The sequence below is a fragment of the Corvus hawaiiensis genome, chromosome 20, assembly GCF_020740725.1.
Source record: "Corvus hawaiiensis isolate bCorHaw1 chromosome 20, bCorHaw1.pri.cur, whole genome shotgun sequence".
Lineage (NCBI taxonomy): Eukaryota > Metazoa > Chordata > Aves > Passeriformes > Corvidae > Corvus > Corvus hawaiiensis.
Window position 1 is genome coordinate 7,462,055 of NC_063232.1, and position 21,068 is coordinate 7,483,122.

At 42.8% G+C, this 21,068-nt stretch overlaps 1 protein-coding gene across 2 annotated transcripts in view; it reads left to right on the forward strand.

The window, feature by feature from the left end:
• The window catches only part of LOC125336440 (protein spinster homolog 3-like), a 30,772-nt gene extending 13,083 nt beyond the window's left edge, over positions 1 to 17,689 (forward strand). The window contains exons 8-13 of one of the 2 annotated variants that reach the window (XM_048324949.1): positions 681 to 833; positions 3,961 to 4,150; positions 6,681 to 6,746; positions 13,225 to 13,323; positions 15,902 to 16,070; positions 16,561 to 16,647. In XM_048324949.1, coding sequence (XP_048180906.1) covers positions 681 to 833; positions 3,961 to 4,150; positions 6,681 to 6,746; positions 13,225 to 13,323; positions 15,902 to 16,069 — 676 coding nt within the window. In that variant the 3' untranslated portion in view covers position 16,070; positions 16,561 to 16,647. Of the gene's footprint in view, positions 1 to 680; positions 834 to 3,960; positions 4,151 to 6,680; positions 6,747 to 13,224; positions 13,324 to 15,901; positions 16,071 to 16,560 lie in introns of both variants that reach the window. The other variant, XM_048324948.1, reaches the window with a different exon arrangement.
• The last annotated feature ends 3,379 nt before the right edge of the window (positions 17,690 to 21,068 follow it).

Below are 21,068 nucleotides of genomic sequence, written 5' to 3' on the forward strand. Positions count from 1 at the left end.
CAGCAGTCTTAAGATTTTGTATGTCCCTATTGACCTCAAAGGGGGTTTTCTCCTGAACTATTAATGACAAAGAGTCTGGCAAAAATTTAATTTTCTCCTAGAATAGGGCAGGAAGGAGACAAGGTTTGGACAGTTTTCAAAAATGCTTCTCCTTTTGTCCGAAACTTACTGTGGAGATTGAGAATCTATTTTTACTCAGGTGGAGTTAAGGAGTGCTTCAGCCACTGCAACTTCACCGTTTGGAAGACCCAGATGTTACTCTCATTTATAGTGCTTACAGTATCAACTTAAAAACCGAGGCATTTAGACTTGCAGATAGTACCCTTTCCTTTAGCTACAAAGCCTTTAAATTCTTTCTCACTCTCTATTGTTGTATTTCTGCTATCAAAAATTCACAGCAATTGTTTTGGCAGAAGTTGGCAATGAAATCTGCAAGAGACTGGGATTTAACATGAAATCAGTAGGTCGTACCCTTTGCTCTAATTAGTACTTTATTGTTGAATTTCATGATAAAGCCTGATCAGAGTTCAGATATTCAAGGGAGTGGATTTTGATTCTAAGACATCTGAATGAGTTGTTTTTCTGTTGCTTGAAGTCCTGGGTGTTGCAGATGGGTTTTCCATTTTTCCTCACACACCATTCTTTCTAATATCTCTCAGTTGTTTTCTTTTGACTTTCAGCGGTAGTTTTGTCTGTTCCTCTCTCGGTCTGACTGCCATGGCCTTTGTCACTGGAGCCCTGGGGATGTGGATGCCACTGTTTCTGTACAGGGCTCAGGTTGTCCAGGGCATTGTCCCACCATGCCTCCAAGAATCGTGCAATTCATCTAACAGGTGAGCTGTGGGAGCATACCTGGAAACACTGCACGGTGCTCAATCACAGCTTGTTTCCAAAGGCAGAAGGGAGGATGTGACTGAGCACTTTTTGTGAAGGCAATGGGGTGTGAATGTTAAACTAAATTGCTTCCAGGTATCTGAGACACTCCCCTTTGTTTGTTTGTTTATAATCACTCAGTTAACTGGAAAGATGCTGCCAGCCCTATTGCAGTAAAGTGGGAGGAAGCAGTAATAGGAACACCTGTGGGGAAAAAGGAGCAGCTTTAGCAAGGAGTTTTTAGTTGACAAATGACTGTGCATCCCAAGCTACTTAAATACCCATTTAAGTATGTTTAAATCCAGTGTTTTAGTAACCTATTATCTTCTTGTTAATCTGGTTTTGTAATCCCTGCCATGTTGGTGAGTTCATTGTGGCTCCCAGCTTGAAGAAAATGTGATGATTTTGATGTAGTATTATATCATCATGTCAAACTAGGATCTTGTGAGTAGCTGCCAGCAGAGCTCTGCTTACAGAGCATGTCCAGACCAACGAAGATTCATTAATAGTATCAAATATTGTATAAGAAGGGGAATTTACACTAGTAGAATGCTTTGAAGTAGTCATAACACACCTTTTTGTAGACCCCTTTTCCCCATATAGGAAGGGAAGTTTTTCTTCACAGTGTGTTGTCCAGAATACAAATATGTGTTCAATGTTCCTCTTGAGTCTTCATGGCTTCCCTCAGTAACAGTGAGCACTGGGACTGACTCTCTACCAGTGGTCTCCATACAAGTGTCCCTTTCTCTGGGAGGTATCCCAGATCCCGTTTCAGTCTCTGCTTTTGTAATGGATTTCAAAGAACTAAGTGCTTTCTGCGTGGCCTTTCCAGGTAAAGAAAATTAAAGGGAAAAGCAGTAATCACATCTTGAATATGTCCTCTGCTAATAGGATTCTTCTGTTTTTCTGCAGTGGAATAACTGAGGCAACTCAAAAGTGATTTCTAAGTTGTAGCATAACCACATGGACTGAAGAGTCATCCCAAAATCCTTCAAGGGGAAATGAATTGTCCTTCCATGGATGCCACCATTGGCACATTATTTATCAATGAACAGCACTGGGAGGGGAGTGAAACACAGGAGTCTGGCTCAGGGTAGGCAGATAAGGGAAGCTGAACAGTTTAAGATGTTTGGCTGTATCTATTCACAGATGCAGTTTAAATATTTCCTTTGTGAAGTTGAAGGTGTTGGCCTCTAGTTTGTTTTCTAATCCACTTCTGAATTATTATTCCACAGTGGTATTGTGAGAGCAGACATGGTTTTCAGGGGAGTGAAACAGAGCATCTGATAGTTTAACCTCATGTACTGCTTCTTATAGGATGCTTTAAATATAACCTTGGCATAAGCTCATGCCAGAAGCAGCATAAGGCTGGTTTTGGACTGTTATTCCAAGGGGATGTAAAGAAACAGAATATAAACTACTGTGTCAGACCTGATGGTGTTGGAGGAACTGCACATTAACAGACCTGCCCAGGGATACTTTAAAGATATTTTCCCCTTTGGCTGTTGAGCAGTTTCAGAGTTTGTTTAAGGATCAAGACTGTGTGACTTAGACTCCTTGGAAACACAAACTCAAATGGCACCACAACTGACTCAAGTCTCAATCCTTTCAAGGTAGATAAATAGGCAGTGTGAAGTTTTTGTTCAGGTCTTTGTGCAAACGCTTTCGAACAGTTCAGAGAGATAAGTGAGCATTCTCAGACCCTTAAAGATCCCATAGGAGCCGTTCCCCAGGACTAGGCTTCTGTACTTTCCTACTCTCTGTTGACTGCACCGTGCTTGGATTTAGTTTTGGCTGTTCTCTTTTATTCCAGCTGCAGGTTTATTTCAACTACAGTTTACAATACATGAATATTCTAAACACAATTCCATGAATGCTTCAATCAACTAATGTCACCTTGGAACTTGCCTCTCCTGAACAAATCTTTGATATTACTCTGCCTAGTGACAATCTATAATGTCACTATCGAGCTATAGACAGTGATGGATCAGAATCCTGAAGAACTTGCAGGGAGAGTACAAATTTGCTTAAAGTTTGTTATCTTGCATAGCAATACCTTTTTTTTTCCTTTTAGAATTATTGAATTCTTCTTAATTAGCCAGAAAAAAATTAAGAAGTGGATCTGCTGTAGTTTAAAGGAACAGATCATATCCCAGCTGGTTACTTTGCTTTACAGTTAGAGAAAGCTCAGGAAAATGTACAGAACTCACCATGTAGCACTCTAAAATATTCAGAAGCACTTGTGCTCAGAATACATTTGTCCTGTCCCTGTTTGCCTTCAGAGAATGACGATGCACTAAACAATCAGTGGCACCACTGATCTTGTGCAAGAGACTTGCTTTGTCATTGAGGGGTCTCATTTGGGACAGAGATGAAAGCACACATGGAAGTCCCTTTGCAAGCTGAATCTTCTAAGCTATTCAGACATATTCTTTTAAAACATGAACTTGTGGTTCCCGAAGGACACATTTGCATTTGCAGACACACAAAGCTGAATGGTATTGGAAATTCTGTGTTCAGAAAATGCTACGTGGACCTGGCAGTAGTTACCTATTCAGTACTCTTTGAACTCTTCTGGGAAGTGGTAGGTGTTTCCCCTAGTCAGAGAAGTGACTCATCTCAGCTGTGCTAACCAGAGGGTTATAATTTAGATGTATATCATTCCACGTGCTAGGATCTCTTCCAAGACAGCAGATTGTGATACAGAGTTACTCCATCTGTGTTTCAGGGATGACTGGGTAGATTGATTCGCAGGGTAACCAGGATGACTGTGTCTCCTCTAAATCACAGCATGTCCAGGCCAGATCATACTGAGCAGAGCCCTCCTTGAGCCTGGGTGCATAACACCTGCTCTGTAAATGGGAAAATATCTTCTCCACAGGATACAGCCACCGTTGCAAAGCCATAGCTTCAGCTGAGGCTTGGGATTACATCCATTTAGAAGGAGTGGGAGGGTTACATCAAGTGGAATAAAATTCAACTTCCCCATTAAAGATTCCTCTGAAACTGCAGGTGCAAGCTAACACCATTTATTTTTCCACGGTACAGTCTTACTATGCTCTGCTGAATCCTTTGCTTTGTCACCAGCCTAATATTTGGAGGCATCACCATTGGGACAGGAATCTTGGGTGTTATTGCCGGGGCAGAAGCCGCAAGACAATTAAGGAAGATAAACAACAAAGCTGATCCTCTGATCTGTGCCACAAGCATGTTCATTTCTGCCCTGTGCCTCTACACAGCTCTGATGGTGGCCCAGATGAACATCCTTTCCACTTTTGTAAGTGACAATTAGCAAAATGTCTTCTGGCATCCTAGGGAGAATGGGAAAGGGGAGGAGGAGGTGAGGGGTGGCTTTTGTAGAATTTTCTGCAGTCTTCTAGACCATTAAGAGGTTTCAGTGGCTTGTGACAAGGTATCCAGGTAAGCTCAGCTCTCCCTTAGCTGAGGTCTGTCCTGTGAGAGCCACACTGGGCAGTCCTTGGTCCAGTATAAAGGGTAGACAGAACACAAAAGCTGGGCCTCAGGACCTGCAGAGTGCCCACACTGAAGAAGAGAATAGTAACTATGCATTTAGCTGCATGAAACTTGTCCCTTATGCAGAAATGTAGTTAAAGCAAGTCTCAATCTTATGTTAATGCTTTGTGGCTAATATAATATTCTTATTTATTTTTGCTCTCTGAATACTTAAAGATTGGTGTCATTGGGACTGTACAATACACACAGTTCTTGCTAAGAATAATTTAGCTCTTACCTTCAAAGCCCCAGATCGCTACCTGATCTTTGAAGTCAAGCTTTTGGCCATGCAAACTGAAGTATAAATCACTTAAATTCTGTTCTCAGTAAAGGGGAAGACAGAAACTTACTAGGAATGGCAAAAAATCCATGTAAGAGGGAATCGAGTGTAAACCCCATTTCAACTATAATCTGGTAACAGCTAGGGGAAGACTCCTGTGCTTTTTTCCTGTGACTCCCAGCCAAAATCACCATGATTAACATAAATAAGAGGATCCAAGTAAAGTTAATTAGAGTAATCAACAGTTCTCTGCAAAAGGGCACTTTTGCAGGTTTTTTGCTTCTAAGAATAACACTTGTTCAAAGAGGTTTTCCTTCTGACTCCTCAGGACTGTGTATTCCTGTGGAAAAACACCTTTACACCAAGAGAAAACACAAGTGGATTTGCCTGAGTGCGTGTACCCAAAGCAAAATGTGAAATTGAAGATTATTTTTAGATCTAAGAGTAGGGATCTGTGTGCCCAGAAGAATTAGCCATTTTCTTTTTCTGCTTCTCAGTCCCCCATAGCTCCACTCTGAGTGTGTTCCTCAGGGGATTTTTTGTCATTAAAGGTAGAGAGCAACCGTTTACTTTGCCAGTCTCTGTGATATGAGTGAATCAATAATATATTTGGTTGGAACTACCAAAATGTACCTTTTGTTAGAATCAGAGAATCAGAGGTTTGGGTTGGAAGGGACCTAAAAGCTCATCCAGTTCCATTCCCCTGCCATGGGCAAGGGCATCTTCCACTAGACCAGGTTTCTCCAAGCCCTGTTCAACCTGGCCTTGGACACTTCCAGGGATGGGGCAGTCCCAGCTTCTCTGGGCATCCTGTGCCACGGCCTCACCACCCTCAGAGAGAAGAATTTCTTCTTTATATCTAATCTAAAGCACTGTGAAGGAAAAGATGTCTGGATAATGGTCTATACTAAGTATCTCAGTGCTTCAAGGAACTTTTTCTCCAAACTGGTTTGGAGAAGAAAACAAATGAACAGAACAGACAAGAACCACAGAGGAGCTATGGATATCCTAGGTCTATGATCTTTATCTATTACCTCTAGGATATCTATAGATATCCTAGGTATACTAGGTCTAGTTCTCCGTAGGAGAATGTAAGCCATCCCTCCAAAAACATCTGACAGTTTGTCACTATGCCTTTCCTAGACTGTGTTTTCATCAACCAGGGACAACAGCTTGGCCAAGACCTTACCAAACACGATGCTGGCACCTGTTGTAATAATGTGCCATCAGTGTGATTAGTAGATAAGAATAATGTTCCAGGTGCCATGTGACTTTTTGGCCTGTGTTTCTGAAGAGATCCTGCTTTCTAGCACTGCTCCACCTCAGTGGTGTAACTTTAATGCTTTCCTCAAGTCTCACTTAGTCTGGGCAGGCTGCTTCAATCTGTATCCAGGACTGGCTGAAAGGGTTAATATTTCCTGAGACCACCGCTGTAAGAACTGTTCGGTGCCCTACCCCTTTTCCTCATGGCTGGGTCTCCATCTGTGATGGGTTAGGGATTTCCCACAGGACACCAAGGTTTTGAGACTGCCTGTTCCTTGGAGTCCATTCCATTTTGGAAGTTCTCTCTCCGAAGGAGCCCTCAAGAGTACTTGCACTGGCACAGAGGTGCTCAGTTGGCTTCATATGCATCCCTGTGCACTTTCTAAACTTGCACTGAATGTTTCTCTTCCATGGATCTTGCTTTTCTCTTCTTGGGTTCAGTAGTTCACAGCAGTTAATTTGGGAGGGTGGTATGTTTCCTATTTTGGCTCTTCTGCTGAGGATTTGTGATTCAAATACCTTCTTTGGTTCCTTTCCCCACCTTTAAGATGAAGTTAGTGTTTGTAAGCGTAGACAGAGGTGTTTAATTTAGAAGTAATGGGTATGTAGGACAACTCTTACATAGATAAGCACAGTCAGTGAGCTTGTCTTACCTTCACAGCCTAGAAGGGCAATTCAGTGTATAGTAACAGTAATAGTAACAGTAACAGTAATAGTAATAGTATAGTCACTGCTTTCTTCTGTTTTGCAGATTTTTATTGCACTTGGAGAATTATTTTTGTCTGTAAACTGGGCTGTTGTGACAGACATACTGCTGGTGAGTGTTTGTGAAACTATTTCCTTATTTCAAGTTTTTTTGTCCGTGTAATATTGTTCCTAAGCCTGCATCTTGGTGGCTTTCTGGGGACAGATGAATGAACTCCTACTAAGAATCCCCTTATTGGTATTCTGCTTGGAATCACTGCCACAATGTACTGCTGGGCCAGGATGCCAGTGGCAATAAGGGTGTGATGGTGCAGTAGTCCAAGTTATTATAATCCCAGGAAGATGTCCTGATTTGGATGGAACTCGTGCACGTGGGACTCTCTAGTGCTGCCTGTATCCAGAGTATTTTGGGCTTCGGTACAGCTCTGTGTTGTCAGAAAATGGTCTGCACCAGAAACAAGGTCATTTTGTGTCTATAATCAGGTTTTCTATTTGTTTTCCAGAGGTTTGAGAGCATGATGCAAATGAGGCAAAGCTGATAGTGCATGATGTATTAGCAAGTTCCCTTAGTCCAGAATACAGTGCAGATGAATTCCAGCGCTTGCAAGTCCAATTCAGAAGTGGTGCTACACTGCCAAAGCATCAGGCCAGCAGTGATGCTTAAGGGGCTCTTGGGGATTGCAGGACTGACACCACAAGCCCGACGAATAGCAGTGCATGATTTCATTTGGATTCTGTTGTCAGTAATTTCTTTAGAAAGGAGTGATGTGAAAAGCACACATCTTGTAGCACAGTTTGTCTAGATTGCGATGAGCAGCTTCTTTTTATCATTTCAAAGGTTTTTAGATTTAATTTTACTTGAGTTTTTACTCTAAATAAAAATTTGGCAACCTTTCATCTAGGTTGTAGCTCCACAGTCACTAATAGATGTCTGTGTAAACCATGGGACAGATACTATGGTCGCTAAACTACCCAGGTTGTTAGAGTCTTATCAAGTAGTTTATATTACCTTTTTTTTATTATTAATTCATAATATGAGCAAGTGAATATGGTTTATCAGTGCAATAAGCGAAGAAATGCTCATAACTGATAGTCAGACTGCAAAAAGCTGATTTAAATACCAAAGTTATTTATATGATTGACAATTCTTTTGTTGCTACCCATGGGCATAAGACAAAATATTTAAATTGACACTACAGTTTTCTATGAGGAGTAGAGTACTGTGTCACACAAGGGACCCAAACTCTCCACTTTGGGATCCCTGTGCTGAAAAACTGTAGATGTGATGGTAACCTAAATATTTCAAGCAGGAAGCTCCTTGAGAGACAGGGACTGTTCAGGCAAGTGTGGTGCAGGCACAGTGCTGCTGCAGTTGGCACTGAAAGTGGGAAAATTGTGTAAAGCCATCAGGACAAGTGAGAGAAGGCACAAAGTTAAGGGACAGCAGAACAGAGATGTTTGACTGTTTCTTCCGAAGCAAGAGTCAGGTGAGCATTTCTCATTTTGTGTAACAGTGTTTCATTCTAAGGGAGCTGAAATCTATTTGCAGATTGCTGCTGCAAACTCCATAGTCATAATAAATCTTTCATTTAAGAACCACAGTGAGTGCATTCATGTGTAGCACAACATGCAGTGATGCACAATACCAGTTCACAAGAGGGACAGTAAAAAAACCTTGCAGGCTTTGGCTCCAGTGGAACACAGGTCACTGTCCTTTGCTATCACAGGAACTAGAAGTTTACCCCTGAGGTCACTGTCACTGTGGTCTGAGTTGCTCAGATATACAACTTGCTTGGTATCTCTACTGGCTAACTAAACCCAAGTAGGGGACAATCTGAGCAGAGATAGGAGTATCCCTATTACAGAGTCTGTGTAAAAGGATGAGAAAGTATATTACCAAATGCTGAGCACTGTCTAGTGACCAAAGGGACCAGCTGTGAAGCACTACAGAACTCTCCTTCCACTGCCTGACCTTGCCTTGACATGTCTGTTTATCTTTTTATTTCATGTTGAAGAACCTTTCTTTACATTCTGATTGAGATGAAGGAATGGAACTACTTACATTTCATGGGTCTTCAGCAAAGTCCTGCTGACACTGACTGTACATTATGTTCTCTTTCATGGTGCTGCTCTCTACATGTCAGTTTTCTGCACTCTGGAATTTTAATAAAGTAGTAAATAATGCAGTCAGCATTAGTGAATTGGCTGCTTGCTTAAAATCTCAGCCAGCAGCCAAGAGGGTTTTGATTCTTATTCAACTCTCGCAGAATGGTCAGAAATGATTATCCTACGAGAAAAGAGCTGAAGCCTTACAGCAGTGAACAGGTGCAGAAAAACTGTCACTGGTCCAGACTGACATTTTTACTTAGATTCTGTTTCAGTTTATTTTGAAATAATTGGGGGTTTTTGCACCAGAACCAAGTGTTAATATCATTGCCATTGTTTTTATATCAGTTGAGGCACCAACTTTTTTAAGTTTCTCAATTTACTTTTCTTTGAACTCCTACATCTGCATTTTAATTCTGTCTTCTGTCACAGTTAAAGAGGGAGGTGACATCACTGAGTTAAGTAGTGGTGATACATGGTGAGGAGAGTGAGGCAGATGGTTGCTGTTAGCTCTTTCCTTCAATTCCTCCCTGAACCCAAACTGCAAAGCCTGCGGGGGCAGGGCTTTTGTTCAGTTCCATCACTGCAGTCTCAGGGAATGCTGTTCTTAGGGAATGCTGCATCACATTGCAGCCTGCAGAAGTCTGTGGGGAGCATCATTGCCATATCCTGCATCCATGTAAATTCAGAAGAGGAGGAAGTTCTTGTCTCCCAGGTGACCAACACCCCTAATTTCCATTTATTTTAATGGGATTAGTTACCAGCAATATTGTATCAATTGGCAACAAGTGGAGAGGTGAAAAGCTTGGCATAGCAGAGCTCTGTGGTGCTGTGTTCCCCTGATGTGTGCCCCTGGGGGCAGACATCCAGTTTATTACCACAAATGTGCTTTGGGTTGGATCTCTTGAATTCTAGATGCTACTAATTATTTTATCAGAAAAATGATGGAATTGAGCTGAATTTGTAGATGTCTGCTCATTCAGTAGTAATCTTACTTGGGAGTTGTGTTTCATCCTGTTGAAATCCCATGAGTTCAGTGTATCACTGCTGTTGTACTGACTGAAGGGTGCCATAGATAACAGCAGTAATTTCTCTTTTTGCCTTGTTTCCCATGTGAACTGGTAGAATTTCTGATAATGTAGCTGGATTTGCTAATGCATGTTCTTATTTTGCCATGAAAATTACTTTTCTTTCTTCCCACATGGCACTACTAGCCAGACAATGTAACTAGGAATTAATTTCTCCTGCGACCTGCGGAGCTGAAGACAAAGGAAGATGCTGACTGAATGATAAGGACTTCCTCCCTTTGTGGCTGGTGCATCAAGAGGCATTGCATGTAGCCACCTTTGTGCCTCCTATTCAGTGTAAACACGAAGGTATCTGCTGTACAACTACAGTCCTAATGTGCAAGTGGAGATGTGTTGTAGCTGCCTTGCTGGTTTACTGGGAGGCTGTACTTGGAGTGTTCCTTATGAAATATGTTTGCCATCTGTGAGGTTATGGAACTCTGTCTTTTAGGTTTTTGGCAGCTAATAGTGTAGGAGATGCTGGAACTTGAAGCCTGTATGGGGTTTGGGAAGGCTACCAACGTGTCCCTGTCTTTGGAAGTGCCCTCAGAGGTACCGAAGTGTTCACCAGCGTGTGTGTTCCATCTGCTTATTTAGCTGACAGCTCTGTGGCAGAGTCTTCAGAGGGATCTCTGAAACCTGCAGAGGCAGCTCGAGGGGTCTGCAAACTGTACCTGTTTGGGGCACCTACTTCTCTGTCCAGGCATCTGGGCTGGATCTCCTCAGAGGGGCAGTTTCCAGGACGTTACCTGCACTCCTGCCGTGGTGGGGGGTCCTGGGCAGTCACTGTGGCCAGGCAGGACCCCATGGCTACTTCAGAGTCTCTGTGCAAGAGTGTCTTTTGTTTCTTCTTTTCCTAGTGAATCCCACAGTGCCTTGAGCTCTTGAGTACTGTAGAGGGATTCCTTGTGGAATATAGGATACCCCAGGAGAGCTTGGGCATCCCAGGGCTGTTGCAGAAGTACCCCTGACGGGGCCTCAGGCTGAAAACAGGCTTGCAAGGCACCTGCTAGCCAGCAGCCTTGAACAGCCTTGGGAAAAGGTATATACTGGTCAGCTCCCCCGCCGCTTAGAGGCTTTCTCATGGGAAAGGGGTGTGAACTTTGGAAAAAGTATAACTTGGGGTAACCGAACAATAAAACTGGAGCACGATGCTCAAATCGTATTGGTGTTCCTGTCGTGACTCTGGCTGGATTCCCCTGCTCCCGGGACCCCCCCCTGCTACAGAGTACAGTTTCTGTTGTGCAGAACCTGAGTAATAGCACAGCCAGAGTTTGTATGAGCCCTGAAACTATAGGAAACATCCTATTCTTCTCTTGTGTTTTTCTTGTTACAGCTTTGTTCCATCTGTCTCTTGTAGTTAGAGATATGGGATATTAAATAAAGGTAGTAAGGTGCAGGGCACTGGGAGAACCAAATTACATTTAGCTTTTCTCATGCTTTCAATGCCCACAATATACTAAGTGCATAACAATATTTGATTTGCATTTCTCAAACACAGCCTGTCATTATCCATAAAAGAAATTTTGAGTCTGGGACAGATGACATGAAATCCTCAGAGAGCCAAGAGCTGACAGTCTCCAGTCTAGTACAGTCTGTCATAGCCAGGTCTGCTTCCCAAGCTTAGAGTTTTATACTGTAGTTTTTTAGTCTCTGTGCAAGAAAGCCTGTTCACAAACTGTGCATGCTCATCATCCAGGCAGGTTCTGAGAGGGAAAAAAAACCATGGGTAGACTGCACACACTAGGCCATAGTGTGCTGTGGCCTCAGTGAGAAGGAGCTGTTGGATTGTTCCTTCATCCCATGGGTGACAAGGATTTCAGAGCAGCCAATCTCACATAACTCTGCTCTTACACTGTCATGGGGCTGGATGCAGTGTCGTGGCAACATGACATCACAGTGGTTTTCTGTAACTTTGGAGAGATCTCCAAAGCATCCCTGGTTTAATATTTACTAGTGTTGAAGCATTCTACCTAAATATTCCTAATGAAAAATAAATCTTATATCCATGCTCAGAAATACCTGCTTTGGAGGAACTAGGAATGGAGCAGGGTATGCGTTAGCTGCACGTGTGCAGAGGAAGGAAGGAGGTTGTCTGCTCTAATCCAGCTGCTCAGAGCTCTCTTACTGGGTGCAGACATGCTGGTTTAAAAGTGATTTGTGTATCCAAGGTTGAGTGGAGTGCCTAAGAGGGGCACTGCCAGTGTTGTCTGGTTCTTTACTGAAAATGGTTGCAGTATATGGTAAGCAGTACCAAAACTCTAAATTAAATGTGAGAGCAGGGTCTTTTCTAGTTTTAAATCCATCTTACCATGCATGTTAATGTTTCCTTGAGGGCAGTGATGGAGCCACAGTATAGGTCATACACGTTGAGTTTGTCCCTTGGTAAAAACCACCAATCGCTCTGTTAACTAATGTGTGAGACATACTTAGTGACATTTAGATGAGTTTCAAGAAAGCCCCCCAAACTGTGGAATAGAGGACTGAGAAAATATTAAGCATTTTGTTTCTGATACGAACAAGTGGTTGGAAAATGAAGCTATGAAGGTTTGAAATTGCTTCTGAAGCATTCTGAGTGTGAATGCTTTTTGCATAAATGTATTATTGAAAGACTTCATCAGGCACAGTTGATCTTCAGTAGCACAGGCAAAGAGCTCTGATTACCCCCAAATTCGTATATTTCGTTTGACAAAACAGTTCTAATCTATGCAATGCTTTGCTGTGTTCTGGATGTACACCACATCTTCTTCTCCAACTCGTTATTTAAACTGTGTGCACTGAAAAACAAAATCAGTGTGAGGTGTTGTTACTACAGTATCTTGTGTCTCAGGTGGTTCCCAGTTACAGGCAGTGCCATCAAAGCATCACCAGCCACCTTTTGGTCTGGCAGGTTGGGTCCTCACCCTCAGTCTTCAAGGGGTCTGCAAGGCCTCAGCTGACATGCTTTACATCTCCTCCAGGTTCCAGGTACCCCACTTCCCCCCAGCAGTCTAGAGCAGGCCTGCTGACACAGGTCAGAAGATATTTTTCTGAGGGACCATCAGTGCTGAATCCTTATAAGCAAATCATTGTGACTGCAAGGGATACTGGCTGGAGGCTTCTGTTGGTTGCACGGCCAAATGGATCTGTACAAGCTGCTCTGAGTCTGTATGGAAGCAGAGGAGTCACAGATTAGCTATTTTATTGTTATTTTCTCCTGTGTCTTCCTTTCTTGAATGTTTTTTTCCTCAACAAAACATGCAATGTACTCTTTTGCTCAGAATAACTTCCCTGTCTCCGAAATTGTAAACAGTGTTTGAATATGAAATACATAAAAGTTGCTATATCAGTGTCTCTGGGATATTCTAGAAGCAGCTGGTCACTCATGAAGTTCTCTGTGTTGATGTTTCCTCTCCTGTGGGCTGTGCTTTGTTTCAGTATGTGGTGACACCGAGGCGACAGTCCACAGCCATCGCTCTGCAGATTTTGGTGAGCCATTTGCTGGGAGACGCAGGCAGCCCATACCTCATTGGAGCTGTAAGTGAATTCTCTCCTTATTGAGCTTTCCTTAGGGTAAAACTTATAGAAACTGAAAGACAGAAACTCACAGAATCATAGGCACTACCTGGTCCAAAACCAGAAATTACTCAAATTGCTGGCCCTGAGTCTAGGACACAGAGACATTTTTCTAAATGTTTTTACTTGCATGAAGCACCTGGTCCTGTGACACTGCTTTTAGGTGTGAGTACTTCTTTGCAGTGTGTAGAAATTTACTTTTATTTTAAATTTGCAGATTCATACATTTTTGAAGGCACACATTTTTGCAAAGACAGTGTCATGGGATTTAAGCACTTTCTGCTAGGTTTGTGAGGAGTTTCATGGAAATTAATTAAATGTGTTAAAACCCAAGACTTAGTTCAAATCTCAAAGTTTGAAATCTTGCAATTAGTCAGTGGTCTCTTAAAAATCAGAACAAAAGTGGTGCAATGGTTGTCTTTACTTGACCTTTAAAACTCTGGTCTCAAATCACCTTAACCTTGAATTCCCATATTCCTTGGGACCTGATTTCTCTGCCCTTCCTACATTTACTTGATCTTAGGTGCTTCTGGGCAAATCAGCCTCGTACTGCTTTCTCCGTGCAGTTCATTATTTTAGTTTCAGTGGACTATTATCTGTCAGTCTCATTTCCTTCCTTCATTCATTTTAAGACACAGTAGCTAACAAAGCACCCATTTGACTTTTCTGCTTTACTTGACATGGGAGATTGAGTCCTTGTTGTTGCTTTGAAGTTGTGTTTGCATGAAAGTTTATTTAAAGAAGTTCACCTCATGTTAACAGTGTCAGGGTTAGACAGGGCCAGCAATGCCCAAGTGAGCTGTGCCTGCACAGCTGCTGCTGGCCCAGCCACACAGGAGGTTCCCCTTGCCCTCAGCCAGATGAAACCCAGAGTCTCAGCTGTGTAATCTGTCTGGCAGAGAAGACAACCTCTCTCCCTGAGGGATTCCCCCTGCTGACTTCCTTTTTACTTGTTGGTGTTAGGAAACTCCTGCTCTCACACTTATCTGACTGTATGTGTGTGGGAACACAACCAACATCACTGTGGAAAATGGCTGAAATGGGATGCAAAAATGGGAGGTACCCCAAAAGCTGAAATATGTCTTGTTCATTCTCTCTCTTACCAATCTCTTCATTTAAGCTTTCTACCTGAAAGATAAAACTGTGCCTCTTGCCCGCTGTCCTTTGCCCTCTTTGGGGCACGGGCAGAACTGAGGCTTTGTGCTGCATCCTGCCTGTCACTGTGTGCAGGACCTGCAGAAGTCACCTTGGAAAGCAGCTCATCAAAAAGAGTGAAGACAAAAAAAAGCTTATCCAGATGAGATTAACATCAGGTAACCTTGTAACTTCAAAGAGAACAGAGGCAATAAACCCAGGAATAAAACTGCCGTGTGTCCAACTGTGTTCCTGTGTACTGGGCACCCACATTGTCCTCTGGAATGTTCTGTGAAGCCATACACCAGCACTTCCCATGACTGCTGTTGGTTAAACACCAAATCTGCTTTCATATCCTGATAGTGTTTCCTAACCTGCTTCAGCCAACATTTTAGCTTAAAATCTGGCTGAGGAATCAGGGAGTTTTCTTTCTCAGAGCCTGTTTTTCTTCCCTCTGCACTCCAGAGATTTTTTCACTAAGCATTTTAAAATTAAATGCATTGGGTTTGTATTGCAGCCGTTATGCTTGCTGTAGTCCCTAGGTGCCCATTTAGAGTTGATCTTGCTCTTATCTTTCTAAACTGTCATAAATAATCATAGAAACCCAGCAAAGGTTGAAGAGTCTTGTATTTATGCATTTCAAGTCACACAGTGTATTCTAACCATCAAGAACAAATGTGGGAATAAAAATGACAGCTTTCAACATTTATCTTTTTGTTTATGCTAAGAAAAGATTTCAGGTTCCTGGGTTAAGTGTTGAATCTTACTGAGTTTCTGGAAATCAGATTTTCCTTCTGTCTTCAAAATTAAATTCATGTGTATCATTTATATCCTTTACAACCTCATTCTCCCTCCAGTGCAAAAAGCACCTGCCTGTTATTTTCTTCCTCCCACTTACAGTGTCACTCCATAACTCCTCAAAAGCCTTTTGGCTCTAAAGCAGACCCCACTCTTGTCTCAGGTTAATTTCCATCTCTTCCCTGTCTTATGAGTCTTGCTGCTTGTGCCTGTATTGCTGCTTGACCCCCTGTTTCTATCCACTGGATGCCAATAAGGGAGGCAGAAATTTACTGAATAGGATCAAGAAATGCTAAAGGTCACTGCCAAATGCCCATCCTGTGCTGGCAGTCTGGAGATGGGCTAGGAAATGGTGAAATGTATTTCCTGCCCTTGTGACTGGAGGCACTGAAGGTGTAAAACGACATGAGATTCCTTGGCCAGTTGGCAGCTGGAGAGCAGTGGAGTACAGGTGTGCTGGGTACTGGGTTTGACAAACTTTGGGAGCAGGCTCTCATCCCTGTCTGACTCTTATTCTTTTCAAGGCTCACACTGTAAACAGGCTGTTTAAAGCAGGAGAGGATGGAGGTGTTATCCCAGATTAATGGCAGCCTTGTTCACTCCCCAGATCTCCAACGTTATCCAGGCCAAGAACATCCCGTCGTTGCAGTGGAGTTTCCGGAGCATGCAGTACAGCTTTATCATCTGTGCTTTTGTTGGGGTCTTTGGAGGAGGCTTTTTCCTCCTGACGTCTTTCTACATCGAGGAAGATCGGAAAGAAGCACAAAGGCTCTGAGGTGTCTGTGTGTCTTTACAACTGTTAAACCTGGATGTGGTGACCTGTTTGGACACCAGCCACAGAATTGTCTCTGTAACCTTAAACCATGTTAACGTCTGCCTTATGGTAATGCCATGTCAATCTCTATAAAAAAGATAAGGGCAAATCCCAGCAAAGTCTCAGATTACAGAAACCTTCCACATTGAGTAAAACAAATGACAGGGCTCACAAGCAAAATTGCTGTTAGTGCAGAATGCTGCAGTACATGGAAATAACATCATTTACTGTAATGCACCCTTGCAGACTTCATGGAACATGAGGTTCTTTACTCTGATCTTTCTCAGCCCTGTAGAACCAGTCCTGTCTCTCTGTAGCACTTCCCTCTTCCCTGAAAGAAATTGTGTTCAAAGTGTAAAAGACTTGGGAAAAAAACTTTTGAATTGGACAGAGCTCTGTCCTCAAGCACCTGGGTTCTTACAGCCTCCTTCTGCTCTGACTTGTTTTTCCAGGTACCAGCAATGAACTGTCCCTCAAAGGAAGATGAACTCTGGGGTGAGGTTTGCCCTGAAGAAAAGAATGTCCTCCCTTTTTTCTTTCCTTTTTGCTTAATCAGATACAGCTGGGGAGAAGGCCAAATCACAATTCCTCCATATGGCAGAAAATCCTGCATACTGAGTTTTTTGGATGCTTTTGACTGCAAGTCAAAAATTGCTCATGCACTGGCATATGGCAACCCTCCTCCCCCATCCATAACCAGGCCCTTGTCCTCTGTGGGGCTGGAGAGCTCCAGAGGGTGTTCTACAGAGCTGTCACCAGCACAACTGCTGACCTCAACAAGGCAGGAGCTTCTGAGGCACAACATCTCTTGGAGATTAGGGAGGTCTCTAAGTTCTTAGCAGGATGAGATTTGCCTGTAGAATTTGGAAAATGTAGATAGTACAAAGAGTGTTTTAAATTGTCTGAAATGACCAAGAGAAGCAAAAACTATCAAAGTCATGTCAGATTCAAGACTGGAGAGTTGTGGTAATTTTATATGTAACATGTTAATGGCCTCTCCCTAATACTTTGAGGCTCTTCAGTGTATCCTCAGGCCTTGGGTATCTCCTCTCACGAGTGAGCAGTAGCACCACTAAAATATAACTGTTATATTTAAGTAAAACCACTTAAATATAACTGTCCATTTGACCTCTTATCTCCAAAGTGAAGGGCATTTGGGATGTGATATCTGTTGTCACAGTATCATGCCAGGTACCAAACAGGACATGACCAGTGTGGCCAACTTCCATTGTTTGTCATGGTGTAGTTCCCAGTAGCACCTTAAAGCCAAAGCCTGAGGAAGATATTGGCAAGTGAATTGTAAAGTGTTGTGAATCTTGCCTGATTCTCCCAGTAAATAATAAGGATCATAAAGCACAATATTCCTGTAATGACTGTGAATGTCTAATGTCACTGTAAATAGCATAATTCAGCTACTGCGGGCTTTTGTTCTTCCCTCTGTCTACCTCATTTTTAAAAAATCTGTTCTGAAGTCTGACTTAAACCCAGGTAGTGAAATGTGACCATTGTGGGAAATAATAGAGAAACTTTGTGATACTCAGTGTAATAATTGTCCTTAAAATAAAGGTTTGTATTCTGAAAGACTGAGCAACTTTTTCTGGTTGCAAAAACTAGCCATGGCCATTGTAACACTGATCTTTGGGAAACTCCTGTGGTGCCAGAGAGCCCATGTCCAAAAAGAGATTTTTGCTATTGGATATGAATGCATAAGCTTGCAGAAGTCCTAAGTGCTTCAGCCATGGCAGGATTTCAGCAGCTCCATGTGCTTCTCTATCGGTACATTCAGGACTTGGCCTGCAAACAGTTGAGCAATTTATCACTTTTGTTATGTCAGCATTAAATTCCTTTTTAAAAAATTCACTAGAAGGTGCATCTGGCTCACTGTGCAGGCATGTATTTGGCATATGAGCAAGAGATGCCAAATGCTGTTCTGTAAATGGTACAAGCAGTCCGTGACAAACTCCTTCCTACTCCTACTCCAATCTCCTCTGTGAAAGTCAGGCCTAGAAATGAGCAGGATCACACTGACTAGTCATTCCATCTTTTTCAAATACCTCTCTCTTTTCGTTGCAAAGGATGTGTATTTTTGTTCTTTTTTCCTGCATTTAGCAGGACTAACACTCCCACCAAGCAACTGGATAATCTGAGCTGTGCCTGGGCCTCCCTGGAGCTGCCCTGTCCTGTCTCACTGAGCTGCTGACAGAGGCAGCACCTGCGTGGAACAGCCTGGGGAGTCTCTGCCTCCATGGCAGGGAAGCTGTTTCCATCACCTGCTTGGTGCTGTCTCTTAAAGATGGAACTTCCTCGCTAGGATTTGTAAGAGGAGTAGAATTTCTTAACATTTTCTGCATGTCTTGATTTTGCTTCTTAGTGGGTGTCACCAAATTCTGCATGGAGGGGTTAACTTAGTGCTGGAGGGGGCTGTGCTGCACGGTAGCTATTTCAGACATTACAGTCTTCATGCCACCAACAACCTGCATTAGGGAAAGTCACAGAGTCCTGGCACACAGCCAGTGAAGGAGCTAAGGTTTTCAGGCCTCAACTGAAATACCAGTTGTTTTCTATGGTTCCAACTAAGTATGAGTAAGAGAAAAATGGAGGGCTTTAAAAAGTTATTAAATCAGATGCTCTGTCTACATTGGAAAGAGCTGCTGCTGGAAGCTGCTGGTTATTGGGATTGTTTGTTTTGCAGCATTCCTGCTGCAGGGAATCTGTGTCCCTTGCAGCAACTGAATGATAATCAAACAAGTTGTCAAAATGTGCATTTTCTGTAATTGTTTGTATATTCTCCTCCTACCCTCAACATTTGTTCTTTGCTCTTTCCAATCAAAATAGTGAGTAAGATACGCATTGAAACAGCTCCAAAAGGTGGGATTTTATAAGTCCATTCAGGTAATCCTTTTGATCTTTTCCTCCCCTTCCCTCATTCCCAAAGCAGGGACAGGTGACCTTTACTGCTGTTTGTGGATATTTTTTTAACAAGTTTTAGAGCTCTGCTTTGCATAAAAATTGCCTTCAGAGCTGTGATTATTTCTAGGTTCTGCCAAATGCCTGTAAAGGCACCAAGTGGGCAGGACATGTCTAAGTCACAATACCAGGGTGTGTAACCACTTCTCCAGAGGGTTCACTTCTTCCACCAGTGATGTGGCGTGACATTCCTGTCAGCAGAATTTTAATTGCCAAAGATGTTTCATGTAACTGTTTCTCTCCTTCCCAAACAAGTAGACCTGTGCTCTGCTCTGGAAAAGGATGTCACAGCACCTCAGCAACTCCCTGTGCTGTGGCTGAAGGTGCAGATGGCAGAGCTTGGCCTTCCAGGCGACAGATTTGGAGATGCTGTCTGGGCTGCTCTCTCCTAAGAACATCTTGTGTTTTATTCCTCTTTGCCCTCATTACTTCTGCAGCTGAATTGTCTTTTGCAAACTGTTTTGCAGAACAGCTGTGAACATTATAACGCTGCTGATGTAGCCATGGGTGTCAAAAGTGGGGAAAAAAGGCTCAGGGGGTGGTTCTGAGGGGCCTGTGCTGAGCCTGGGTCAGTTGTGACAGCTCAGAGTTGCACCAGCCCTGATGGCTGGGTTTTTGCTAACTCATTCCTAACTTCCACTGAAAAAATCAGCACCTGCACAGGTGTCCTGTGTCAGTACTCCAGCAATGAAAATTGGTGTTTGCCCCCATATTCTGTTTCAGAATAGATGGCTGAATTCTGTCTTGTTCCTCTCCCCTGCACTTGTTTCCCCTTGTAGCCCTGCACTGCCCAGTGGCTGGAGCTCAGCTGGTGCCTTTACCATTAGGTACATATGTCCTCTTGGCTTAGAATCTAGAATGTAGAATTCCAGTATGGAAAGTAAGCTAAAGGAGGTAGACATTCTCCACCTAAGAATAGCATCATATGAGTGCAGAAAGGCCCAAACAGCCAAATTTAGCTGATTTTATTTTTTCTTAGCAGTAGATCTATCACCTCTGCTTTTTCTTTCCCTTCCCCACAATGCAATGCCTGTGCAGTGTCTGTTGAAATAAATTCTGAAATAACTAAGAAAGCTAAAAGTCCTCCATTATCCCCAAACTTTTATGGCAAAAGTTTTCTTGAGAGATCCTTCTGCTGGTTTGCAAACACTGTTCACTCTTCAGGCCTCCTTTGAGCACTTGGTTCTCCCATCCTGCCTGTGAGGGTGCCTGGGACTGGGGAGCAGTCACCTCATCCCTCGGAATAGGCAAAAAATGCATGAAAGAAACAGTGTCTGTGAGGCCCTGCCAAGTCAGGCTGGCACTCATCTAGCTACAACTGGCTGTATTTCATTACAAGAGAGCCACTGGATTCATCTCAGTGCTATAATTACCCTCATTGTAATCCAATAAAGCCTTGGAAAGGTTCTTAGAGAGCTTTTGGCTTATAAGAGAAACAAGGGTTGATATGAGGAGGCTCTTGATCCTGCTGCTGTGTAGCTGATCAAATTGTGTGGGTCTCACTCTGTGTCATTTAATATTTCCTAGCAGTTTTGTTATTAGTATGTAAATTGCCTACATACCCTGCAAGAGTCAAATAGCTCTAATTGGAGAGATTAATGTACATGCTGTCAAATCCCATTGTATGAAGGTGCTTCGTAAATGCCCTCTTAAGTGCCCAGATTTGGAATGTGTCTGTATCCCAGCAGGCCTGACCCTGCCAAGAGAGCTGGAGCAGACTTGGGAAACACACCCTGTCTCCCTAAAACCAGGAGTCTGTGCAATGACCAAACCCGACCTGCCCGGGACTCAGCACACACTGTGGCACCACAGTCTGACTGCATCTGCTCATACACTCTGGTGGGTCTTTTCATAGTATTGTGAAAAGGTCTTTTAAATTGAATTCAGAGATAAATTCATGCATTCATGTATGCAGGTATAATTTGCTTTTCAGTGTCAAATGTGTTGGGCAGTAGGCTTGAAACTGATGTAAAAGATGGAGGGAATAATTTTT